Here is a 27,951-nt window from a genome sequence, read left to right on the forward strand (position 1 = left end):
CACGTATAAAGAAATGTTGAATTGAAAAATATTATGGATTACACGTGTAAAAAGGTTTTAAATTGAGATGAGTTTAATGAATTGAGAGTTGTGTGTTTAAATATTAAATTCAATTTAAAATTTAGATTGAACTCAATTCAGTCTAACTTCTAAATGGTACTAAGCAATTGGGTCGTGCAAAGAAAGTTTTTAACTTGCCACATCTTGAAACTCCCCATCTTTCAAAAGTGATTAAATGACAAATTTTGATTTGAAAGATAAATATTATGAAGTAAATCTTACCATTTAAATGAAATATATAATACGTCCTATAGATAAGTTTGAGAATTGAATAACTCTTATTACTGTATCTAGCCGCACTAAATCACACTCATCGTCTTCTATACGCAATGATCCCTGAGGAGAATCCAATTGCTGATCAGTGATGGCAGTACAAGCATGCATTGTGCTGAACTTGGTTTACAACTAACGACCATCGAAGATGATCATCGTTTGAGAGATCTCTGAGGACTTATCAAGAAGCCACGAAATATTGAAAATATCAGTTTAATTTTAATTCAATTTGATTAGAAGAGTAATGATATTGATTACCCTTTTATTTACCGCACCTTTATCACTATGAAGAAAAAAATTATTTTTTATATTTTACATATTCATCAATCATTTACTATCAAATCAATAGATATCAAAATAATAATTGCTAGAAAAAATGATGAATAATTAAAAAGAAACTCTATATATTTGTAGGCATGTCTATATATGTTAAGGTAACTTGACTTGACATTCATCACTTCTTGAATTCCTACGATCCCTCTTCAGCTCTATGGCGGACAGGTTTGGTAGTTATGATGGATATAAAATTTTTATAATAAATAATTTAATTTTATAAAATTTTAATTTGATTTTTTAAAATTTAAAAACATAATATTTTATTTTATTTTTAATTTTTATATAAAATAAAAAATTCTCATCTCACATTCCTACTTTTCAATGGCTTTTCTTTCATTCCGACATTCAACTATTTTGTATTCCTTTTTCTTTAATGCCCGTGAATCCCTCCTTTCTTTCCATTCCAGTATTGTCATGCAGCTCATGAAATAAAGCAACTCGATAAGACCCTGCACCTAGAGCTAACATCGTATACCCAATGTCTCATCGTAGAATAGGCTAAACTTCTCTTAGGAGTTGTTTGGATTGAAATAAAATTTTTTAAATTTTTATATAAAATATAATAAATAATTTAATTTTTTTTTAAATAAAATATTACAACTGTTGCTATTACATCTATTAAGATTAATATTCAAAATTTACAATTTACATGCTATATAAGCAATATTGTATCTTAAGGATATTTTTGCCATATTCTTTTTTACAGAACTCAATTCGTAAGTAGAATATAATATTTATCTAAAAAAACAAATTAATAATAATCTAACTCACTATTTATAAATTTCAATCTCTATTTGCTCTGCTCTAACAGTACTTATGGTGTGGTAAACATGTATGGGCCACCAAAATCTGGTGGGGAGGGTACTTCAATTCAATACCCACGTTAAAAGAAAAACAAGATCATGTACTTGGCACTCCAATCGATCTATACATAATTTGAGAGAGAGAGATTTCATTATCATGCCAGTCCATAAATTCGATTTGACAATTATGGGCCATAGTTTTTGGATCCATCTCGCGTGGGATTGAAATATTGAAAATACTCAAATAGTTAGGTGTAAATACCTTCAAACTAGTCAAAAGGCACGTACGTGAACCACAACCAAAAAGGACATGGGACATGAATAATGATGTTACATAAAGGTGGCAACCCCAATATAAATGTTTTTTTATTTTTTTCCCTTAACTAATTGAGGAACTCAATGATCTCCAGCAGTATTTTGTAAAGAGTTCAGCTAGTCTTAAAGCAGTTTTTTGATCAGGTACTATAGTCTATGTTTCATATTCTAGATTATTGTAAATACCTTTTTGATTTGGTTTTATATATAGCTATGCATGGGAAATGGGATTTTTTTTTTTTAGGTTTAAATTTGAAACTCAATATAGAGATACGAAAAGTATTATTTAAAAGTCTTTACACCACACATCACATAATTTAATTTATACGATTTAAATTTTAAAATTTATTTTCTAAATCAATTTTTACCACGTGAATAGTGTGAGGTTTAAAAGATTTCAAATAGAATTATTCTAGAGATGCTACCATAAGAACAAAATATTATAAAAATGCTCACACAAAAAAATTACATAAAAATAAACTCATAAATTAACGTAACTTAATTCATGCAATTTATTTAATTTTCTTTACAATAAAATTAAATTTATAATATAACGTATCAGATCAAAATATGTCAATTTATAAATTTATTTTTATAAAATTCATATACGGCTAAATTTAGTTGTTAGGATGCTTGTCTAGAGAGGTATAGATGAGCACAGAATAGAGTAAAAATGGGTCAAAACAAAAGGGACCAGTGTAGTGGATCAGATTCAATGTGAGCCTCAAAAGGAAGCATCTTAAAATAGGAATCAAAGATATCCTTTTTTTTAACGCAATTGGGCTTTAAAAAAAAAAAAAGTCATAATTCTCTGCTCCGAAACCAAACCTAAGTTAGTGGGAGGAGACCTATGAAGTCAAGTCCACCAAACGCATACAAATATATATATAATTAAATTTTTTTATTAAAAAAAAAACATAATTAATTTGAAAAATAAAGGAAACTGGACCTCCAAAAAAAACAAAAAAAAAAAGGTCCAATACCCAAAAGGCAAAACTTCGGCACTTGAAGAATTTCCAGATCGTGTTGTTGTATCTACCAATCCCCTAAAGGCTAATTAAAAGAAAAACCAGTCCCAGTCCCAATCCCAAACCACAGCAAATTTAAGCCACTGCTCTTCCTCTCGGTCCAATTAGCTTCTCGGGTTTCTTTATCCCAAGCCCAATCTACATCCCTCTCTCTCCCCGAGCCTGTCTGCAAAACCCTAGATCTCTTCCGGTCCCGGAAACCCCCCCAAAGCTCGGGCCGTCCCGTTCGGGCCTCAGTTCTTTTTTGTATTTTAAGGATCTCTCTCTCTCTCTTTGTCTCTCGTGGTAAAACCCTCTGACCCTAAAGCAATTTCATTTTCTTTTGCTTTTTTAATTTGTTATAATATTTTTAGATGAGCTTGTTCTTCGTTCTTCTTTGGATGCTTTTGGTTTTTCTCCCTTTGAATTCTGGGTTTTGGGAATTTCATAGCGTATCGTAGCTTAATTGGTTGGTGTTACGAGCTGGAAGTTGCAGTGAAAAGAGCTGGGTTTTTGCTAATTCCGTGGTGACGATGATATTCTTGGGTTTTATTTGATCCGGGATAAATTTTGTTTATTTATTTATTTTTAAGCCCAGACGATCAAACCCTAGATCTGGACTCCATCAGATTGTAGAAGTATATACCATATTTTAATCCCGATCCGTTTGGACTCCATCTGTAGCCTAGATCTTGAGACGGACCTGATCAAGTAGACCTTATGGAGTCTAGGGCAGGTCTAGCTGATGGGGGTTGACTCGTCCGTATTTACTCAGTCGGGTCACGTGGCCTAAGCCCGGCCCATTAGTGGTTAATCTAGCCATGATTTAAGTGTTGAACGAGCGTTTGTAGTCAGGGACACCAGTGTCAGGCGCTCTGAACTGAAGGAGCACCAGTGACACGAATTTGGTTTGCCATTGGCTTTAGCAAGCATATATGTGGTACATGGTCAGTTTTGATCCTCCCTTCCCTCAATATATTTGACAAATCTGAGTCATCCGTGCATATGGGCCCTCATAGTCCCACTGTCCACCACGTTAATACCTTTATATTTTAAGGGAAGTGTACGAATTTACCTTGAAGGTAGCATGCTTCTGTCATTAATGCTTTTGACAGTTAAAAGGCTTAGGAAAAATTGAAGAAACTAGTTGTGGATGGAATTCCTTTGGTGACACCCTGTGAAAATTTCCTTTGGAAGCTGAAAGAAGAAAAGAAATCAAACAGTTCTCAGTTGCATCCTAGCAAGCTTGTTGTAATCAAATTCGATGGTCCTCTTTTTGGTTTATTTATACTGCTTCTTGGGATCTAATTAGCTTCGTTGACAGTTATGTCTTTTCAATATTGGTTTTTTATTAAAAGAAAATAGAATACTTATTTGAGAAATGTTTTGGCCACAAAGCAATTTCACAAAAGTAAATTCACAAATTGACGTGGTTTGATATGGTACATCAGATTGTAAAGTTACTTTTATTGTAAAGTAGATATAACGTATTGTATGAAACTATGTCAATTTGTAAGGTTACTTTTGTGAAATCTCTTTGTGACTGTAGCACTTCTCTAGTTATTTTATGCATTTTAGAAACGGTATAATTTAAGTGCGCATGATATATACAGAAGTAATCCTCTCAAGGCTATATCATTTAAAAACTACAAAAATTACTAGAAAAGGTGCAACTGTAATCTAGCCTGCCATCCACTCCTATAACAATCTCAGGGGAAAAGATTATACTTATTTATGCTTGCTGGAGCCAACACCATCAAATGTCCCAAGTATTCCCTGTGCATGGCACACACTACATGAGACAAAGGGATCGGGCATTTTAGATGTTGTTAATGCAATGCCCTTGTTGGATTGTTTTCCTATATTGGGGGTGTATAAAGATGGTGGGGGAGTTGATTCCTATATGTTGCACCTGTGGCTATTTTGATTCATGGACTGGTGCTTCACAACTCTGTATGCATTTGATGGCACTGTATATTATTAGTTCTAGCTTCTATGTGCCCGGTGCTGATTGGTAAAATGATACGAGTGTGATTATTTGATTATGTATTACTTATATATATATAAAGTTATCTCATTATTGTAGGATTTGATACTTGTTCATATAATATTATTCCAAAATTTTGTCATATCTCTACCAAAATTTCATTTTTGTTCTCAATGATTGAGCGGTTTTAGCTTTTGATTAATTTTGTAATGGTGTGAGTTTTTGTATGTTAATCTAAAGTCAAAGGTAACCAGATGGCTTCTTTAAATTCTTGGTGATTTGACTGATACCTCTGCAATTACATTGCTTTGCTTGTCAAAAATTATAAGCCTGTTATCCTAGTGCCTATCTTCCTGTTAGAGGATTTTGGCATCATAAAGAAGACTGAAACTACTCAAGTTGTTTCCGCCTTCTGATATCTTCAGTTTACATCTCTTGAATGAGTTATCTTCAATGCAGTTTTTGTTCATAAATCCATTTTTCACCATCAATTGTAGCTCTTACAAGAAATTCACTATTTTGCAGTTCTCTATTCCCTTTGACGGGATTTATTATGTTTGGAACAGGCAAATTGTGCTTGATCCCACTGTCCATGAAACACTTTGTCTGCTGTGTGCATGGGAGTTCTTTCTTTCTTTCTTGGTACTTGTTTTCCACTGTTCTTTGGATGGCTGTGATTAATTTGGAGTTCCATATATTGTTTCTACTATCCTTTACCATGCTTTACTATTATACTCTGAACAATATACTCATATTGATGGTTTCCTAAGCGTTCCATATTAGCTTGTTCCCTTTTTTTAAATATGTGGGCATTATCTGCCTATCCATTTTTCTATCCATTATTATTTTTTGGTTTCCTGCATAACAAATATGCTTTTCAAACCCAGCTTGTTTAATTTTGCACCCAATAGTTCTCGTGTATAATTAAGCATTAATACTATCATTATGCCCTAAACTAGTTTTTTTAATTGCAACTAACATTTCTTTAATATTTATGTGTGTAGCTGATCATAGAAATTAAGTTTTGCTATGGCAACCCTTGATGAGGAGAAGTTGGCAAAGCCAGATGAACTCAAGATTGGAAATTCACATGAGCACACAGTGGAAACCCCTGATGAGGTTGCATTGGGAACCCTGGATGAGCACACCATGGGAACCTCAAATGAGCACACCATGGAAACCCCGAATGAGCACACCATGGAAACCCCAAATAATCACACAATGGGAACCCCGACTGAGCACACCATGAAAACCCCAAATAATCACACGTGGGAAACCCCAAATGAGCACACAACAGAAACCATATCTGAGCAAAAGGTGGCACCCCCAGATGAGCAAATGGTGGCACCCCCGGATGAGCAAATGGTGGCACCCCCGGATGAGCAAATGGTGGCGCCCCCGGATGAGCAAACGATGGCACCCCATGATGAGCAAACGATGACACCCCAAGATGAGCAAACGATGGCACCCCAAGATGAGCAAAAGATGGCCCCACCAGATGTGCACATGATAGCCCCACCAGATGAGCACACAATGGAAGTCTCAGATGACCATGCAATGGCAATCTCTGATGAGCATGCTCTGGCAATCTCGGATGAGCAGGCTCTGGCAATCTCGGATGAGCAGGCTCTGGCAATCTCGGATGAGCACGCTCTGGCAATCTCGGATGAGCACGCTCTGGCAATCTCGGATGAGCATGCTTTGGCAATCTCCTATGAGCATACAGTGCCAACCCCAGATAACAAAAGGATGACTCCAGAAGAGAACCATGAGCTGCCAAATTCAGAAACACAACCTAACAAGAGAAGGAAGAAAAAGTCCATAGTATGGGAGCACTTCACCATAGAAACTATTAGTCCTGGATGTAGACGGGCACAATGCAAGCAATGCAAGCAAAGTTTTGCATACAGTACAGGTTCTAAAGTTGCTGGAACCAGCCACCTGAAACGCCACATTGCCAAGGGGACCTGCACAGCACTTCTACGCAGCCAGGGGCAGAATCAGTCAACACCGTATACCCCACGTTCAAGGATGGGAGGAACTGGCAGTGCAACTGATGCACCAAAACGACGTTACAGAACTCCTGGCTCACCCTACATTATGTTTGATCAGGATCGTTGCCGCAATGAGATTGCTAGGATGATAATCATGCATGACTACCCCCTTCACATGGTTGAACATCCGGGGTTTATAGCTTTCGTCCAGAATCTTCAGCCCCATTTCAACATGGTGAGTTTTAATACTATCCAAGGGGATTGTGTTGCAACTTACTTGATGGAAAAGCAAAACTTAATAAAGTTTATCGAGGGCATTCCTGGGCGTATTTGCCTTACACTGGATATGTGGACTTCAAGCCAAACAGTAGGTTATGTGTTTATAACTGGACACTTCATTGATAGTGATTGGAAGCTGCACAGGCGGGTTCTCAATGTCATAATGGAACCATATCCTGATTTGGACACTGCCCTTAGTCATGCTGTTGCTGCTTGCCTTTCTGATTGGAGTTTGGAGAGCAAGTTATTTTCTCTAACTTTTAATCAGCCGCTAAGTGAAGCTGCTCTTGAGAATCTTAGGTCTCTTCTTGCCATTAAGAACCCTCTAATCCTCAATGGTCAATTATTAGTTTGTAATTGCATTGCACACACTTTGAGCAGCATGGCAAAAGATGTACTAGGGGCAGGGCAAGGAATAATCAAGAAAATCCGGGATAGTGTCAAGTATGTGAAGACATCAGAAGCCCATGAGGAAAAGTTTCTCGATCTCAAGCAACAGCTTCAAGTTCCTAGTGAAAGGAGTCTATCTCTTGATGATCAGACGCAATGGAATACAACCTATCAAATGCTGGTGGCTGCTTCTGAGTCAAAGGAAGTGTTTTCTTGCTTGGATACTTCTGATCCTGATTACAAGGATGCCCCATCAATGGAAGATTGGAAGCATGTTGAGACTCTCTGTACATACTTGAAACTTCTCTTTGACGCAGCAAACATCCTGACCTTCACAACTAACCCAGCTGCAATTACATTCTTTCACGAATTGTGGAAGATTCACACAGAGCTAGCTCGTGCTGTTGCTAGTGAGGATCCCTTCATCAGCAACCTCAGTAAAATGATGCAAGAAAAAGTTGAAAAATACTGGAAAGATAGCAGCCTGGTTTTGGCAATTGCAGTGGTCATGGATCCCCGTTTTAAGATGAAGCTTGTGGAGTTCAGTTTCTCAAAAGTATATGGCGAAGAAGCCCCCACATATATTAACATTGTCAATGATGGAATTCATGAGCTCTTTCATGAATATTTGACACTTCCTTTGCCTCTAACGCCAACTTACGCCGAAGAAGGAAATGGGGGAAGCAATATTAAGATGGAGGATTCCCAGGGAGGAAATCTTCTGTCTGATCATGGACTCACAGATTTTGATGTGTATATTATGGAGACTACAAGCCAACAGATGAAGTCTGAGCTGGATCAGTATTTGGAAGAGTCTTTACTGCCTCGTGTGCAGGAGTTCGATGTGTTGGGCTGGTGGAAGCTAAACAAGATGAAATACCCTACACTTTCAAAGATGGCTCGTGATATTTTGTCTATTCCGGTATCTACTGCTGGTCCCGATGCTGTATTTGATATAACAGGCAAGGAGATGGATCGATATAGGAGTTCTCTACGACCAGAGACAGTGGAAGCACTTATATGTGCCAAGGATTGGATGCAGTACGGCTCCACAGAAGCTTCAAACGCACTTGTGAGAATGGAATATTAGTTTCTAGGTCTAGATTCTGTTACAGGATTTCTTGTATGATGGTACTTAACTAGGGACTGTTCTTACCCTTCGAACATTTTTCTTTATGATTTTAGTTATTCTTAAGTACTGTCTCTGTAAACTGGTCGATCGGTTGAACCCTTTTTCTGTTGTTATTTAGATTTTCAGATGTCCATGGACCAATCCATTGTAACATGTTATTTTTTGTGAAGTTTTTCTTCTTTTTTTCCTATTGCATATGGTTGATATTTCTTCCGTTCGAGAAAATGTTAAATCCACAAAGAAATTTCATAAAACATAAACTCATAAACTGAAGAATGTTGATTAGACATATCGGATCTACTTTTTAGTAAAAATGTATTTTATATATAAATTTACTTTAATGAGATTCTTTTGTGGATTAAACATTTCTATTTAAATATACTATGAGTTAAGAGCTTCAGCTAAGGGCGTTCTTACTGTCCAAAAATAAAAATAAAAATTTGCACCATTAGTGGCTGTAATTGCAACATTTGGTTCCTTCAACCCGGACTTTTCTCTCTTCGCCCCAAGCATGATAAAACAGAGGATCCACGTTAAGCAAAAGAAAGAAACTTTATTTAGAACTTAAAGATACAACAGACAAGATGATAGTAACAATCCCAATTCCACCAACGTTTTCCCTCCACCTCCTACCTAAACTAGGACAAGTAAATGCTCATAACTCAACTTCCACAACATGAACCTTCTGACCCTCCACAGGCAAGCGATCCAAGCTCAATGTCACTAACCCCGAATCCGTATTGTACACAAAATCAACCACATTCGAATTCACAGTACACCTCCTTGGCCTGACCGAAGAATATGCACCAAATTTGCCACACCCTTTAACCTCCATGTGAACTAGCCCCACCAACTCTGAACTATTGTTCTCCGCCTTCACTCCAGGTACACCATTCCCTTCTCGTTCATATCCGCTATCTAGTTCCAACAACTTGACCCCGCCTTTCACCTCATATCTAAGCCTTTCTATGGCTCCTCCGGCATTGAACATGTCGACAAGTCCCACGGGAGCAAAATTGAACCCTGGTAATAAAACCTTGATGGGTGTGACGGTGAAAATGTTTTGCTCGAGGACCTTGAGGGATACGGGCATGGCTGCATTGTAAGGAAGGGTAATGAGCTCACCAGTGTTGTGACAGTAGAAAGCACAAGCACCATTCCAATGGGTGTCAATGGCGGCCTCAGCTATGAGATGGACATCACGGCCCCTAATAGAGCCAGTTATGGCCTCTGAGTTGGTTTGGTGGAAGGTGTTCTTTCTTTCGGCGCTGTTCCATGCTGCACCTTGGCAGTTGTACACACCCAGGACTCCGGTGTACTTGTTCATGTTCCATATCTTCAACAAGCTGAAACTAACGTATGTTAGTAAGAACAATACTTACCATAATAGACCGGGAATATAGATAGCTTAAATTTTTTGGCAATTAAATATTATGACAATAGATTTAGTAGACGTGCTGAATAATTGGATCATCGGACTATCATCTATATTGGTACATGGGTGCTAATGCCTTCATCAATATCATATTTGATGGTTGAGATTTGCAAGATTAGTTTACAAGAATTTAACATGCGAACAACATGCAACATAATCAATCCATTTAAAATCTAAATCATATCTTCAAAACTAGTCTAAAACTCAGCTAAACTAGCTCTGTTCTGTTCCCAAGACCCCATCAAAACAATGTCTATCGAGTTCGATTGCTGCTGGGGCAAATAAATAGAAAAAGGCAGCAAAACGAAAACGTTCTTACCTAACACCATCACGAGCTGGGTCAGTGAATAAACAATCTTTGGTTGGCCGACCAGGCAAGCGAGCTCTAAGGATAGAACCATCAGGCAGCACCAGCTTCTTCAAGAGCTCAAAATTATGCTTCCCAGGCGCATCACTGTTCCAACAAAGGAAATAAACCAGACACGTGGCTTTATTAGCCCATTGATGATCAAAACACATTACAAAAAAAAATCAAGTAGTTAGCTAATTATGTTGTTGTAGAGATATAGGATATGCTACCTGACGTAAATGGGTCCACCGCTGATTGCCCTGGCTGATCCGTGGTATTCGGCAGCTGGATGGAGGGAGTGGAACATGTCCCAATCCGGCTGCATGAACTCTCCCAAGAAAACGCTGTTGAATGCCACCGCTGCTATGTGAATGGTGTGCGATGTCGAGTCTCGTGGGTAGAAGTCATCTGATGCTCTCACCACAGCCGTTTGTTTCGAGCTGTTCCATTCCACCACACAACACATTAAGAGTCTCCCAAATCATACTAAAAACTCAACCTGTGATTTTCTGTTTACATAGAAAGTAAAAATGGCCATAATAATAAAGGTGAAAAAGGAAACTTACCAATAAAGAGCATCAGTATTGTGGCTCATGCAAGCAATGCAGCCATTATCAGGGAAGTTTCGAGAAACGGAGGCGTCAAGGGCTTGGTGATATTGCCTGGTCAGCTCGACCCGGCCACCGAGCCCCGCACCCAGAGTCTCCAATATGCACTGCACGTCCACCTTCACTCCATCAATGCCCGCAGAAGCCAAGTAACTGTGCAACTCTTGGTAGAACTTGTACACATGCATCGGATTCACCAGGCCCAATCCCTGCACCGCCAGCACATCTGTCTTCCAGCCGGGCTCGTTCTCCGCCACACCCTTCGACACCACCGGATACTTCATCGTCGACCCGTATTGCTCCATCTCCTTCACGCCCGGCCGGACCCCGCCCCAGTACCCGGTAATCGCGTGCCACACGTACACGTACTTCAGCCCGTGTTTCTCTTTCGCTATGTTTACGATGTTCTTAATCCCCGCCGTCGGGTCGTCTATGCTCTGGAACTTTGAGTTTTCTTTGATTCCCGTCAGCCTAAGCAACGGCTGCTGCTCCTTCTCGCTCTCGTTCCCGTCTTGTGGGTCGCCGCCGACCGATTGCCATCCGTCGTCGATGATGACAAACTTCGGCGGGGTTCCACCAGTTGCGAGAGATGAGAGCCCGGCCTCAACATCTTCTTGGGTCACCTCCTGGTAAAATGCGTCCCAGGTGCACCACCCGAAGTAGTCGACGATTCCGGGCAGTTTCTTCTCATACCGTTGCCGGAAAGTCTTCAGATGTGATTTCACAGCCCCGATAGCGTCGGTGATCGTGCCGAAAGGATCGGTCCCGGAGCTGATGAACAGAGAGTGTGTAAAAGACGACGCCTTGGTCTCCGAGTCGCCACTCTCTAGACAGAGCTCGAGCTTGTCTTGTGCATTTCCCTGTAAGCAAGCCCGGAAAGACCCTTCGATTAAAGGAAGGAAGACCGTGTATACGATCTGGTTCTCTTCGTTTCCGTCGTCCGGTTCGACATGGGACCCATCTTTGGTTTCGACCAGTAGGAACTGCGTCTCCAGGGGGATGTCCCTTCCTTTATCGCCCATTTTCTGGGCCATCCACCATAACTTGAACCTAAAGCACGCCATGAACCGGACCTCAAGCAGGGATCCGAGCGGGACCACGTGCCGGCTGTTGTCCTCGTCGAAAATCGCTCCGAGAAAGACCCCCTCCGCAGGACCAGAAGTCGAACCGGACGTGGCGATCACATTTTCCGGCACTCCTGTCAGGATCGTTCGGTCTTTCACGATAAGCTTCCGATCGGCGATCCGAACGGCCGGTTTGATCGTCATTGCTTCTTCTTCTCCCTCTTCTTCCTTTATCTCCTTCTGCCCTCCTTTCTTGTAATTCTTTCTGTAAGGGGTACTCAGCTCGCTTCTCTGCAAGTACCAAAAATTAACTCACATCAGATTTAAATTATTTAATGACGAAAATCCAGCACGCGAATCTGAAATGTGAGTTAATTATATCTACCTTAAAAGCCAATAGCGGAAGTCTCAGATTCGAGTTCCAACTGCGAAATCCAAAACATGCAGAAATAAACCAAACCTCCTCAGCAATTGAAACGAAAAAGAAAAAGAAATTCCTTCAATTTCGAGGGAACCAAACAGGGAGAATCGACGAAATAAAATGGTAAATGGAATTGTACCAGAACTAGAGCTTCGCTTTATCAGTGCCTCTGAAGAGCGAATAGAGGAATGCGACGAAAGCGAATGAAAGAGAGGGCTGGTATTTATAGCACTAGATCCAGCACTGTAACAATAATTTGACACCATTGTTTTCGATACTCGAAATGTTCCTCCTCAGCCTCGACCTCGTCGTCGTGGTTTCCAGAGGCACTTCGTTTGCTCTCGACTTATCCAACGGCAAGAAATTATACGCCATGTCTTGGCAGTTCAAACTTGACCGTGGATATGATTTCCACGTCGGATCCACTTCGTACCAATCAAGAAACTCGGATGTGGGGTGTTTGTATTAAAGACGATTATCACATCAAACGAGGGTTTACGAACATTTTCATGGAGTCGAAGCCTTAGATCGACGCGTGTAAAATAACAAATTTTTTGTTCCGTTGAGTAGCGTACGTGTCGGATTAGTATTGAGGGCGCACGTAGGGAGTATGGTACTGGTAGTGGGTGAGAGATGTTTCTCCAACAAAAATGAAAAGTGCTTATCTGTCTCCACGTACCCAGCTTTTGTCGTCGTTCCATCATCATTCACCTAATTTGAAACGGAAGTAGTATTAGACTTTTACGCGCTTCAAAAGTTTACGCAACGCGTAGCTTCACCAAAGCCAACACAATTACCCAGAAAATTTCTTCTTTGTTTCTACTTAATCATTAAGTAATATTTTTTAATAATATTAAAAAATTTATTTAAAAATATAAAACAAAAAACATACAAATAAATTAAACAGAGCACCAGCAAGAACTGCTAGAGATGACTGTAAAGCCAAGCATAAAAAAATAGATAAGACACTACGCATTACTCCAATTTATCTCTAAATAATTCTTAAGAGAGTTTTGCTGCTGGAGATGACTGTAAAGCCACCCATAAATAAATAGATAAGACACTACGCATTATCGCTAGGGGCGGGATTCCGTTGGAGCATCCCGCTTTCTAATTTTATTTTATTTTATTTTTTTTTAACATAGTGATTAAAAAAATATTATTTAATAATATTGTGAATTTTTTTAAATATTTAAAGGTGTTAAAAAAATGATGTGAAAAAAAATAAAAAAACACTTTTAAATATTTTTTTCACATTATTTTTTAACACTTTTAAATATTTAAAAAAAATCACAATATTATTAAACAACATTTTCTTAATCATTATGTAAAAAAACTTAAAAAAAAAAAAGAAATTGGAGAGGGATGCTCCAACAGGATCGCCTAGCGGGATTCCTATTACTCTATATATATAATTACTTTTACGTATTTTTTATATACTTTACTAATGTAATTGCTCAAATCAATTATCTTATATTAAAAAAATTAATACAGCCAATCATATTAATAGAATACATAAAAGTAATTAGACATAAAATTTTTTATTCTTAAAATTTTTAAAATTTTTTGTAATTTTATTTTTAAATATCATTAATTTTTAATTTTCAGGTTTTTTTTTATCATTGTTCCAACATAAAAATTAATATACTTTTAATAAAATTCAAAATAAAAATCAAATGAAATATTTTTAATTTTATAATATTTTTATTCAAATTTTTTTCCTTTTATTTTTTTAAACCCAATAAAATAACTTCATTCAAACTATTTCATTATAATTTATAAAATTATAAAAAAAATTATGTACAGTCACTTTTATATATTTATTGTACACGTTATTTTTTTAATATAAAATAATTATTTTGGTCAATCGTACCTGTAAAATGAGTAAAATATAAATAAAAATGACTGCATATAACAAAACTCTTAAAAATAAGTTAAATATTGTACATAAAAATCACTTACCATTTTCACATCTCTTTAATATCCACTAATAATTCAAACAAACCAAACAAAAAAAAAAAATTATGGATTTAGAATAATTCTACTCTCATATACTATACATCACACTTATTTTATTTTATTAAAATGTATAGTATGGTATGATCAGTCGCATCCCCTTCTTAAAATATAAACTGCTTTTTAACCTGCTATATATAGTTAGGGCTTTGCTACACGCAGTCGGGAAACGCAGTCGGCGTGCGGAATGAATAAAAAAAAATTATAAAAAAATTATTTTATATTCAGAGAGACCTGCATGAATTATAAAAAGCTATAAAAATAATTTTTTTTTTTTATATAGGTCCTGTATTAATTTTTTTTATACAGCCGACTGCACGCCGACTGCATTTCCCGACTGCACAAATCATATAGTTATAGCACCACATGGGTCATCTGGCAAATAGTATAATCTACTCAATTTTTAAAGCGTTGTTTCCGGTTCCAAACTTCCAAGATAGAAACTTTACGACATCATTTCCCCCCCGCCCTCTTTTTTATTTTATTTTATTTTTAAAAATTATATATATATTTTCATGTTACTGCCATTTTATATATAATATTCATAGCTCAACTAAGTGGGTATTGCTGCTCGACAACTTTAAAAACTAATATTATGTAAACTTTAAAAAGTGAGTAAAAGGGATTAAAAATAAAATAAAATAAAATAAAGAGGATAAGGTTACGTTAAGAGTATCTCATATTATTTGTAAATAATTATAAAATAATTTATAATAATAGTAAAATAGTGGTGAATAATTTATAAATAATAATAATAAATTATTTATAAATAATAATTAACGGCTAATAAATAATAATAAAGTACTCTTACACAAGGTATCCTAAGGTAGTAGTAGAGGATCTGTTTGTATTCACAGGTATCATGATCAACAACTACTTTTATCATCGGATAACTCATGATGTTCGTATACCTTTATCAGCTATCTTCCTGTAGCTAGCCAACTTTGACAATCAACTAAAATTTGATTTAAAACAAAAAAACAACAAAAATCCATTAAAGTCATAACAAATATTTGCCTACTCACTCGACTGGAAAGACAGACAATTTTAAACGTTTTACAGCTAAAAAACGAGTTTTGTGCCTATATCGTTGACAATAAAATAAAATAAAATAAATTAAAACATGAGATATAGTATAATTTTTTTAAAAAAATAAATAAATTTGAGATAAAGATAAAAAATAATTTTTAATAATAAAATTTATTTTTAAAAAATTAGATAGCATTTACTCTTATAATGGATCGGTTAATATACCGTCTCATTTATATCACTGATCGATTTTTTTTATATTTTTTAATCATATTTTTAATTATTAAATAAAAAATATATATTAATATATTTAAAATTACTTACTTAATTATTAAAAAAAAAATTAACCAGCAGTCAAATTAGGCGGTGAAGCCCAGCGGCAATGAAGCATTTGCCATTTTCCTTTCATAATTCTACGACTCTTTCTGTTTGTTACGAAAAGAAATATGTTTCTGTACACGATGAATCGGTCGTACTGTACATGCATATAAATTACAGATATTCCTCTTTCAATCAAGATCAGGGAAGCGCATCGTGCGGCTCAAAACACGTACGAAATGATAAAGTTCAGAGACAGCGAGGAAGAAGAAAAGTCGTATGGCTCTCTCTCTCGTCTCTATGATTGGCTTATGTGGCAGACAACTTTGCAGGACACCACGTCACATAGACGATCATTGTCCGGAGATATTTTGGTGAGAATTCCTTCTAGCCGGTCGGGCTGGCCTTTCCCATATAACAGTCACTCACTAGGATTTAGACACGTAAGATTTCTATTATAGTTAATATGAATCTTTGTTACACCAAATACTCGGTTTTTGTATTGTCACTTCTACTAAACAGACCACCCCATCCCACCCCGTTCTTCCCTTCGTAGCACTCCCTTCCCCTTACCCTTCGTGAACGAAACCTCCTCGCCTTTCGATGATCTGAAACGAAAACCCCCCCACCCCTTCCCGTAAGCTGCATCCCCAAACGAAACCCCCCCCAACCCCTTCCCGTAAGCTACCCCACCATTCGAACGAAACCCCCCTCCCCACCCCAACCCCTTCCCGTAATCTGAAACCCCACCCCTTCCCGTAAGCGAAAACGAAACCCCATCTCCATCCCCGTTGCAGTTTCGGAATCGGGTCTTCCGTTCACAGCAGCACACAGCCCCTTCGAGCAGATTTGCGTAATCCATTCGGAGGTGACAGCCTCAGAATCGTGGTGGTGGACTGGTGGAGGTGGCGTCGGGAGGTGGACGGCGCTCAGGTGGAAGGAGCTCGGGCTGAAACGGGGGCTGCTGCCTTTCACTCGGTTTCTATTTGTTGTTCTCTTCTATCGTGTGTGACCGGATCTACTTCCTTTATGGTGTAACAACTGACGTGTCTTTATTTTATTGGCTAGCTGTTAACAACCCATTATCAACCCGACCGCTTAGAAGCGGCTTTGTATTTTTGTTCCAGCTTTGATTAACAACTGCATACGTGTCCTTAATTTCAGCTCAAGCACCTAAATAACCGGACAATTATTGCCTAGTATTCTTATACACTGCAATTACATTTTCTACGTGACCCAACAGCAGAATGACACGTGCATTCAGCAAGCCGAGACGCTTGGTCAACATGGGATAAAGCCAAAATAAGCAGGCGTGAAGGACATTATTTGTTTGTTTATATATAAAGAAACTTGCTAAATAATCTGAAGAAGAAATCACGTAAACGCCAGAGAACATGTGCATAAGTGTAATAGACTTTTTCTTTTTCTTTTTTCAATTGTTTAAACAGAAAATATTTTAATATAAAAATAATTTTACATATTAGGTAATTTGATATATTTTATTATATTATAAAATTATTTTTATTATAAAATCATCATATACGTCTCTCTCATTTGAGAGTTTTAAATTCGAACAAGAGTTTTAAAAACTTGTTTGCAATAATTAACCCTACCTGTCTAGAATCATTGAATAGTCAATAGTGTAAGCCGCACATGAGCAACCTTAAATTCTTTATTATATTTTTCTATTAAATTGAATAACATAATTAAAAGAATAACCTAATTTATACTATTCACTATGCCATCTTGATTGTAGTATTACGTGACTTATTAAAAAAATTAAAATATAAACGTAAAATGGTAGAAGGAATCTAAAATTTTAATATTCTAGAATAATTTTGTTTTGAATATCTATTTTTAAAATTTTTTTAACAAGCTACTTGGCACCATATTGCCACATCAAGAGGGCATAATAACATTAATCATTCTATTAAATTTAGAGTAATGTTAAATATAGTTTTAGATTGTATAAATCTCATATATTTCTTTAAAAAAAAAATAGAATTTATTATTAAAAAAGTAATTCCTTTTAATAATGGATTTTACAATATTATTAAATTTAAAATAATGTTAAATATAATTTTAGATTTTAATCCTAATTATATGATATTATCTGCATGATATACAAGCAAGATATAATTAAAAATAAAATGAGAGTAGAGTATAAAGTATAACACTTTTAGATATTTATTTAAGGACGTTGCTACGTCCATGGAGATCCTCACAGATTAGGTGAAGTTAATTTCTATCATCTTGTCTGTTGTATCTTTAAGTTCTAAATAAAGTTTCTTTCTTTTGCTTAAGGTGGATCCTATGTTTTATCATGCTTGGGGCGAAGAGAGAAAAGTCCGGGTTGAAGGAACCAAATGTTGCAATTACAGCCACTAATGGCTGAAGCTCTTAACTCATAGTATATTTAAATAGAAATGTTTAATCCACAAAAGAATCTCATTAAAGTAAATTTATATATAAAATACATTTTTACTAAAAAGTAGATCCGATATGTCTAATCAACATTCTTCAGTTTATGAGTTTATGTTTTATGAAATTTCTTTGTGGATTTAACATTTTCTCGAACGGAAGAAATATCAACCATATGCAATAGGAAAAAAAGAAGAAAAACTTCACAAAAAATAACATGTTACAATGGATTGGTCCATGGACATCTGAAAATCTAAATAACAACAGAAAAAGGGTTCAACCGATCGACCAGTTTACAAAGACAGTACTTAAGAATAACTAAAATCATAAAGAAAAATGTTCGAAGAGTAAGAAGAGTCCCTAGTTAAGTACCATCATACAAGAAATCCTGTAACAGAATCTAGACCTAGAAACTAATATTCCATTCTCACAAGTGCGTTTGAAGCTTCTGTGGAGCCGTACTGCATCCAATCCTTAGCACATATAAGTGCTTCCACTGTCTCTGGTCGTAGAGAACTCCTATATCGATCCATCTCCTTGCCTGTTATATCAAATACAGCATCGGGACCAGGAGTAGATACCGGAATAGACAAAATATCACGAGCCATCTTTGAAAGTGTAGGGTATTTCATCTTGTTTAGCTTCCACCAGCCTAACACATCGAACTCCTGCACACGAGGCAGTAAAGACTCTTCCAAATACTGATCCAGCTCTGACTTCATCTGTTGGCTTGTAGTCTCCATAATATACACATCAAAATCTGTGAGTCCATGATCAGACAGAAGATTTCCTCCCTGGGAATCCTCCATCTTAATATTGCTTCCCCCATTTCCTTCTTCGGCGTAAGTTGGCGTTAGAGGCAAAGGAAGTGTCAAATATTCATGAAAGAGCTCATGAATTCCATCATTGACAATGTTAATATATGTGGGGGCTTCTTCGCCATAGACTTTTGAGAAACTGAACTCCACAAGCTTCATCTTAAAACGGGGATCCATGACCACTGCAATTGCCAACACCAGGCTGCTATCTTTCCAGTATTTTTCAACTTTTTCTTGCATCATTTTACTGAGGTTGCTGATGAAGGGATCCTCACTAGCAACAGCACGAGCTAGCTCTGTGTGAATCTTCCACAATTCGTGAAAGAATGTAATTGCAGCTGGGTTAGTTGTGAAGGTCAGGATGTTTGCTGCGTCAAAGAGAAGTTTCAAGTATGTACAGAGAGTCTCAACATGCTTTCAATCTTCCATTGATGGGGCATCCTTGTAATCAGGATCAGAAGTATCCAAGCAAGAAAACACTTCCTTTGACTCAGAAGCAGCCACCAGCATTTGATAGGTTGTATTCCATTGAGTCTGATCATCAAGAGATAGACTCCTTTCACTAGGAACTTGAAGCTGTTGCTTGAGATCGAGAAACTTTTCCTCATGGGCTTCTGATGTCTTCACATACTTGACACTATCCCCCATTTCGGCTGATGATTTCCTATGAACCTGGTGTTTTCCTTTAATTAATGTAGGACAAATGATCATTGCATATACTTTTAAGGGAGACAGTTTTCAAACAAACTTCCAAAAAAGGGTGGTTAATTGATAAAAACAATTTTAACATATTTATTCTTAACATCGGTTTTTAGTTTACCATTTCAATTCTCAACATTGTTGAAGGAAAAGGGAGGAAATAATGAATATGATACAGCGGTTGATGTGTTCTCTTTATTTTTTTAAATGATTATTGATGCATTGAAACTAAAAAAGAAGAAGCAAGAAAGAAAAAAAAGAAAAGTTCAATTAATTTAGGGAAAAAAAAAAAAAAAACCGCTACAATGCTATGGGCTTTCAGGTCTGTAACGAATTTAAGAAATAGCAAGCCCGGCCCATCTTACTCGGTTGGATGTGAAAACCCGCCAAATCCGTCCAATTGGCGACCAGAACTGCTACAGGTATCCGCTGCTGGTACCTGTTGCGGAATCGACTGACGTGGTATAATGCCAAGTCAGCAGATATATTATTAAAAAAAAAAAAAAACAGAAATCGATTACGGCTTGACCCAGCTCCCAGAATCGTCATTAATGAAATGTTGTGTTTCATTTTTACATTGAAGTAGATAGAAAGAAGAAAATCTAACACTGGTGGAATTTATCTTCTTCACCGCAAAGCCATAGACGGCCACTCCCCCGCTTTGTCTTCACCATGAACCCACAAACAGCCACTCCCTAAGAGGCACTTTCATTGGTCGACTAAAGTTGGCAACAAAGATGATGATGAAGTTCCAAGTATCAAATCTTCCTCAATCGCAAATTTTTTTTCCTCTTTGTGCTGTGCCCATCGACGACGACGACTCCAACGGGACGACCTCCTCCACCATTGACGGAAAGCAGCAAACTGGGTCTTTTTCCAAATAGATTCAAGTTTTTGCTACGGTCTCTTTCCACCATCGACGTCGCAGTGCTCTTCTCCTCCACTTCCCATCGCCGGCATCTTCTCCACCATTTACAGAGCAGGTAAGGAAATAAAAAACTGAACAAAATCAAAATGGGTCTTTTTCCAACCAGAATTGAAATAAAAATTCATCAAACTTGACTAAAAAAACCCAGAAAGCTTCGGGAAGGAGATGATAAAACTTGATCTCAGAGAGAGAGAGAAGCTTCAGTGAGAGAAGCAATTATTATGTGAAAAATCAGTATTGGGTTTTGTAACAAGGAGAGAATGGAACTTCGTTATTATCCTGTTTGCTCTCTCTGTGACAAAGGGAAGGGGAGGAGAACTGGTGTATACGAAACACACCGTTTTATTTGCACACGTGGAGGGACGTGTACGCAGGGGGTACGCATTGGCGAGTGCAAATAGACTTTTTCATTGGCGACTGCCCTTCCTAGTAGCAGAAGGTTTTCGCGCCAAAATTAGAATCTGGACTCTTTTTGTTGTGGTTGGGTCTCAACGGAGGTCCTGCCTCTTTGTCTACTACTCTCCGGCAGCGATGGCTCATTCCTCCATTCAACTCGACCACAATCAGCGCTCCGATTTCCTTGGGCTCGAGCGGCAACAAGTGCTGCGCGTACTCCACCCTCTTACAATTCCAGGAAGAGTCTAGACTCCAGTGTCAGTCTTGCTTCATATTGGATATTGAGAAGTTGTTGTTCTTCAAATTGTTAGGGATGGTATGTTCTCTAGCTAAATGTTTTATTCTGTCTATATCTAGTTACGTAATACGTAGTGGGTGGGTTTGTTGACCGAGCCTTTAGTAATGGTTGTGGGTCGTGTCCAGTAACTGTATTTTCCGTGCTATAGCGTTTGTATTTAGAGTAACGCTACTTACAGTCACTTTTACGTACTCTTTGTGTATTTCATTAATATAATTGGTTAGATTAATTTTTTTTAATACACAACTAATCATATCACTGGAGTGCACAAAGGAATTCATAAAAATGACTAGACATAAAATTTTTGTTGTATTTATACGAGTTCTTATCAGAAATGAAAGCATCTAACATTTATCCAAGTTTACAAGTGTGGAGGCAGTGGCTCCTCGAATTGCCACCAATTTCATATTACACATATTTCACAAATTACATTGCCCTAAAATCGAAGAGGCAAGATTATAAAGCATTCGGGCTTAGCCTACTATCTTGTAATTGTTCAGTAGCGGTTGATGCCAGTTTGGTTTAAGAGACGTTAGTTAAACTCGTTATAATTACAAAAATGACAGTAAATATCACATTCTCAAAAGGAATGATAGTTTTCCGAAGTTGCCATATTATGTGTATTTCATGGATTTTGACTCGTTGGCTTTCTAATTACATTTAGTTTGTAATTTAGGCGTGTGGCTTATATCTATCCATCGAACAGTTCAATGCTCTATTTCTAGATGCCAACCACAGTTCTCTGTTGCAGGCAGTTGTTCATGCCCTTGACAATCCTATTGGTTCCTAATCAACAACTTTTGAACCTATCCATATATAATTACTTGTTCTGTTCGTCCATAATGTTTCTATTATAGTTTTCCTTGCACGTTCCTAGATACGTGAGCCGATTTTATTTTAAGTTGTTCCAGTATTCGAAATATGCAATTCCATCTAGGATACCAGTTGACCAACCTTTGTTCTAGCAATGGCAGAGAAAGTCTGTAGTCATTTCATGGTCCTCCACTAATTTAAGTCATGCTGCTTGTGAGTAACTCTATGCATATCAGCTAACCAACTTGGTGACAAAAAAGTATTTATATCTGTTTTACTGAAAGTGTTCAATTCAGGGACTAAATTTCAGTATCAAACTTGAATGAAGTGGTATGTTGCACATGAAAGCAGCGAATGTTTTGTCTGAACATTTTTGGAAAATCAAGTTTGTCTTCATATATATCGTTGCTAATCTTGGCATCTTGTATTAACCAAGAACGGATTAGTGTGTTTATTAATCTGTCCCTCTGACCTACCCTTTTGATGCTATTATCATTATGATATGCTGTGATGAAGTTAGCAGCTAAATTTAGTGATAGGATAAGACTTATAAACTATAATAAAAAAAAAAAAAAAATAAAAAAAAAAAAAACAAAGTGATAGGATGAGGGACTTGTCACATATATGGGCTCCTCTAATAAATAGAAGACTTCTCTGCTTTGACAAGAGGGATAGGTACATGTCAAAAAGGTGTTTGCTGAAGATTAAGTCTACAACCCCCATTAATTCTCTCAATGGTACTAACATGCTTATGTTGTTCCTCATATATTTGTGTTATGAAGCAGTAATGGTAAAGAGAAGTCCATCTTAATTATGAAAGGCTTTGAACATACTAACCTGGTGTGGTTACTTAAATTTGTTAGTGACATCGTATATTTCCTCCACATTCTTGTTCATGGAGTTGATAATTAATATAGGTCTAGTGTCTTGGCATTCTTTAGAAAAAAAAAAAGAAGAAGATAAAATCGATGTGAAGAATTTCAATAAAAACATCTTTCTAGCTTCTGCTCCAATTTCAGTATCTTAAGAATCATTACAAAATTAGTTTTACTTATTATAGATCTTCATTGGTGCTTGTTAGAATTTGGGGGTAACTTTTCATTGTTCCAAGCCAAATCAGGTGGGATTTTTTTTTTCTTTACAATGACTGTCTGCGGTTTCAGACTGAATATATCAATGGACGTCCTTTTTGTGGGGCAAACTAGACGGGTCACTGCATTTAAAATGTAGGAGATGTTTTCAAAAAAGTCAAGAAATTGACTTCTCTTGTGTGTTCATCCTTGCCTACCTCATTTTACGGGTTGAGTGTCCAAGATAGAAGCATGAGAAAAGTTCCTTCAGTCTAACTTTGATGCTGGTTCGAAAGACACTGGCGTCAAGCTTAACATTTGCCTATAATCATTCCAACATTTCATATGCCTTGTTCTGCAATATAAGAATTTGAATGCGCTTCATTCTTTGTTAAGCAGGTACTTGTAGAGGATATCAAGCAAAGATTGCTTGGATGTAAGAGTTGCTGAACCAGGGTTTGAATGTTCAAACTATCCAGGCGTAGGTCTGGGCTAGGCTCAAGTTCCCATGGCAATCCATAGAAAGAAACAAAAAGAAGCAAAAGTATTAACACATTAAATGTTCATTTTGAATTTCATTCCTCTGTATACATGGATCATGATAACCTTTTGGATTAAATTTTTGAAAAGTTCTCCTTTCTAAACTTCAAACGCCATTATTTTATATAATGTGGCAGTTCCTTTATTTTCTAGGTTGCCTTGGAATATTTTTCAGTTCGACTTCCATTTAAAGATGATTTCTATTATCATCAATCAAGTGTCAATCGTATCTGTCACCCATGAAAACAGAAGTTTAGCACGTTTGCTTTAAGGTTATTTGTATCTGTTTTAAAAGGAGTATGCTTGGAGTTGAGAAAGAGCATCCACTAACTATAATGATATTATGTTGTGTTGGGCACATTATTAAGCTTTATAAAGAAGATATATCAAGATCTAAGTTCAGAAGGCATCAATAGTACTGACTTAAATCATACTTCCCTTTTGTTTATAGAGGCTGGCCTACAGGAGTTGGGACCTACTATATTAGTATCCCCCTCTTTACAAGGTGTCATTGGACCTCAAGTACATTGACAACCTGCAATCAGTTATCAGTCTTTCAAAAGTTCAGGCTATCTGCTCTATCACTGATGTGAATATGGCTTCACCAATGGTTTTTTAGTTGTGGTCTACTTTTGCGTGGTGCTTCAATGAACTATGAAGACATCCCAAACAGAGTTCATTTTACAGGTAATGCAAAATTATTTTAAACGTCTTCTATTGTCTGCATTTGATCCCCTGAAATATTTCCTTGCGGCTCTCAGTTTATTGTATGACTGTGTTGGTTCCCAACTGCTTAAATATATGGATAGCACTGGCCAAACGTCTGAAGCACTTTTTGGATGATGCTAAGGAACTTTCACCATCGAGGGTGGAGTCTAGCAGCGCTGGTTTTATTGCCATACGCTATCTCTTATTCTACCCATGTGCTGTATGCCCTTAACGCCAATTCAACCTCAATGATTAGTGGCTCCTTGGAAAAGAGTCATGTTTCACCGCAGGGAAAGCTTGAGCTTGAACATGTTATTGAAGTCTGGAGGGTACTACTTGGGTTCTCTAAAATCCTTACTGAATCAGTGTTCTATGAATATTTTGCTTCTGGATTTGAGTCACCAAGATCTGGTTCTTGATCTCCTTCCTTTGCTTGGTGAAGTTGTATGTTTCCCGGAAGATGTCTGTACTCAGAAGTAGTTTCAGTTGGAAGTAGATACATATATTATGGCGATCATAATATATCCTTTGCTTGGTGATGGTGTGATAGGTTTCCTGGAAGATGTCTGTATTTCAGAAGTAGTTTCCAGATGAAAGTAGCTGCCAAGAACAGTAGCTGCCAGGTATGTGCAAAGATTGCTTGTTAGATCTACAAACCCTCATGGAGCTATGGTTGGGGTCTTTGAGGCACCATTTTATTGCAGGTTGGCAGTTGGCTAGGTACCAATTCTGGATTGGGATTCCTCAGGGATCCCATCATTTCATTCACAGAGTGTTTTGGACAGTGAGTATAACAAACCAATTCAATTTTATGGTATACCATAAGCTGTTAATCTAACATTGAGCCCTTCCTCACTTTCCAAAGGACAGGAATAGGTTTCAATTTTATAAAATCTAAGTACTTATTCCAAATTGATAACAACAATTAGGACATCATTGGTTACCAACTAAATTGTGATGGTTTTGAGAGGGAAGTTCATTTCCCACCTAGGGCTGCGTAAGGTATTCCCCTTGGGGCCCAAGCCAGCAATTGGATAGTCCGACGTAGAAACAACAAAGGAAGGAGGGCCGAACTGGGCCCGAGAAGGCCCATAAGATATGGTGACTAGTCACGTCACCTACTTGAGCCACAGCCTGTACTGCCGAAGAACGAGCACGTTGCATTAAATGGCTAGAAGAACCAGCACGCAAGGTTAGAGCATGACGTCCATTCACTTCTGTAACCACAACGGTGTGCGCACATCCCCTCACCCACAACAAGGGACAAATTGAGAAGAGGAAGAGTGACCCATGTATAAAATGGCAAGGCAGCAGTTGACATGGCAGAGAAAGACTATGCTAGCAGTACAACACTCAATACACCCTTGCACAATCTGGTAGTAGTGGGCAGGGACCACCGTGAGAGCATTCACATTGGTTTATGCATATGCATATACAAAATCACATCTTTTGGAGATTCAATTTGCCATACAAGCAAAACTTTCACATTGGCTTATACAAATTTGAGACAAAATAATAATAAAATATTATCATTTTATTATTTTTTTTATTTTTTTTAATAGGGTTTGATCTTCAAATATGTAAAATATTTGAGTAAAATATTTTTTTGGAGAGTGTATGAATAAAATATGCAGTAAAATATGTAGAAAGGGAGTGGAAGGAGAGAAAAAGAATAAATAAAATATGTTTTGGAGAGTGAATAGTAGATCTTCAAACATGTAAAGATACTGTTTATAGTTATGCAAATATTTGAAGATGCATAATCCAATGTAGATAAATTTAAGTTCATATTATACAAATATAACTTTGCATATGTATATGCATAAACCAATGTGGATGTTCTGACTAGGCATATAAGCATGTCCCTGGCTTAGGTAAAGGGATTTGGACATTTTTTTTCTAGTACTCTCAACTCAAAAAGATTATTCTACCTTATGCATCGGAGGTGTCCCTTGTCCCGGAGCCTTCATCTTAGTGAATCTTGCAGGTCTTCAAGAGGAACAGTTGAGTTGCCCATATTACAAAGCACGACATCAGCAGGTTTTGTTTTTAAGGGTCTTTTCCATTGACCAACCTTGCTCATGTTTCATTACGAAGATATTTGTGGTTGTTATGGATGAATATAGCGACAGACCACCTAACTGTTTTTGTCATGACAAGTTAGCTCAATATCTGGTTTCTTCCCTTCGTGCTTGAGTCATTCCATATGTGATTTCACTATAGTGTCTGACTTTGTCATGAAGTTCAGGCACTGTCGGCATAGTTTGTCACTTGTATTCACACGAAGCAAGATGGTCTTGTTTATTGAGGTACTGCACCTACCATGGTTCTTTAGCCTAGTGTCCTCCTCCACCCTCCCAGAAAAGAATCTTAAAATATTTATTACTCATTTAATATTTTCTAAAATATTTATAAAAACAATAATAATAAATGCTGTAAGACCCATTTTGTATGTCCATCTTATATGTTCCCTTTCTCAAACTCTAGAGATTACAGTTTTGGAATCTTGGTTATAAGCAGAATTTTTTAACTTTTCATCTATTTGTTTCCGGTTGATATCCTGTCTGCTAAAGTAGCAATTAAACTTTTTATGTATGCAGATAATAATCTTGTCCACTGCTCCAATGGCCATGCGGCCATCACATATAGAGATGCGGGATGAAAGCACCAAACATTAACTGCAACTGCAACCTTAAAAGAGCACCAAGTTATGTAGAAATGGTATTCTCTTCATTTTGATCATTACATTTTTTAAAAAATAAATTAATAACATTAATAATTAAAATAATCAAATCACTCTATTATTTATAATTAAATAATAACTACCATCCATTTAAAAATGAAAATAAAGATGATGTATTTGCAAAGATCACATTTCAAAGTGAGAGCATCTATCTGTATCATGCCAGCCGCCAGGCCATATATGTATCGGTAGCACATGGAAGAAAGAGGGAACTCTTCTTTAAACAAAAAATAAAAAAGAAAAGAAAAGAGGGAACTCTTCTTGTGGATGGGTTGCACTCGCACTTCGGTTTTGTCAAACAAATAATGCACTTTGAAAGTGATCTTTTTTAGCCTCTAAAGTCGGCCGATATTAATCCGATCGCACGCAAGCTCCGGATCATGTATCATCTATTCCTTTTTGTTTCGCTTTCACAACCACTTTCACTTGCTCAGAGGCTTTGCTTGTAGGGCATGATATAACAAGATTATCCAATTGAAACTTTCCATCAATGATCGAAAAGACTTTTGTCTCGTACGGTTAAATGTGCTCAAGTGCCTAACCATTAGTGCTCACATCTCCCCCATCTGGACCGTCCGATGCAAAAGCCAGACATTTTATATGATTGGATGTCTTCTGCATGCCCACCAACTGATGGTTCCAATACCATACCCTCTACTTAAATCCATGCATTTCATAAATATATGAATTAATAAAAAGAA

General features: G+C 37.0%; 2 protein-coding genes and 1 long non-coding RNA gene across 11 annotated transcripts; 2 read left to right on the forward strand and 1 right to left on the reverse strand.

Moving 5' to 3' along the window:
• Positions 1-2,781: 2,781 nt before the first annotated feature.
• Positions 2,782-8,745, forward strand: LOC122305171 (zinc finger BED domain-containing protein DAYSLEEPER). 4 transcript variants are annotated; one of them, XM_043117516.1, is made up of 3 exons: positions 2,782-3,100; positions 5,307-5,423; positions 5,786-8,745. In XM_043117516.1, exon 3 carries the CDS (start codon positions 5,811-5,813, stop codon positions 8,532-8,534), a length of 2,724 nt encoding a protein of 907 aa, XP_042973450.1. In that variant the 5' UTR covers positions 2,782-3,100; positions 5,307-5,423; positions 5,786-5,810; the 3' UTR covers positions 8,535-8,745. The 4 variants fall into 4 exon arrangements, with proteins under 4 accessions (XP_042973450.1, XP_042973448.1, XP_042973451.1 ...); XM_043117517.1 differs by lacking the exon at positions 2,782-3,100 and adding an exon at positions 3,107-3,741; XM_043117514.1 differs by lacking the exon at positions 5,307-5,423.
• A 364-nt stretch (positions 8,746-9,109) lies between these two features.
• LOC122305172 (probable galactinol--sucrose galactosyltransferase 6) lies at positions 9,110-12,799 on the reverse strand. 2 transcript variants are annotated; one of them, XM_043117518.1, is made up of 6 exons: positions 12,593-12,799; positions 12,418-12,473; positions 10,927-12,323; positions 10,591-10,800; positions 10,331-10,465; positions 9,110-9,922 (listed from the first exon to the last, which is right to left on the reverse strand). In XM_043117518.1, exons 1-6 carry the CDS (start codon positions 12,717-12,719, stop codon positions 9,232-9,234), a joined length of 2,616 nt encoding a protein of 871 aa, XP_042973452.1. In that variant the 5' UTR covers positions 12,720-12,799; the 3' UTR covers positions 9,110-9,231. The 2 variants fall into 2 exon arrangements, with proteins under 2 accessions (XP_042973452.1, XP_042973453.1); XM_043117519.1 differs by having other exon boundaries at positions 12,418-12,457; positions 12,593-12,733.
• A 7,112-nt stretch (positions 12,800-19,911) lies between these two features.
• On the forward strand, positions 19,912-27,889 carry LOC122305173. Of its 5 annotated transcripts, none has more exons than XR_006241046.1 (5): positions 19,912-21,394; positions 23,659-23,803; positions 24,251-25,130; positions 25,212-26,816; positions 27,108-27,889. It is a non-coding gene; the product is annotated as an uncharacterized LOC122305173 (long non-coding RNA). The 5 variants fall into 5 exon arrangements; XR_006241045.1 differs by having other exon boundaries at positions 24,251-24,486; positions 24,561-26,816; XR_006241044.1 differs by having other exon boundaries at positions 24,251-26,816.
• Positions 27,890-27,951: the final 62 nt, after the last annotated feature.

Source organism: Carya illinoinensis, chromosome 3 (genome assembly GCF_018687715.1).
Source record: "Carya illinoinensis cultivar Pawnee chromosome 3, C.illinoinensisPawnee_v1, whole genome shotgun sequence".
Lineage (NCBI taxonomy): Eukaryota > Viridiplantae > Streptophyta > Magnoliopsida > Fagales > Juglandaceae > Carya > Carya illinoinensis.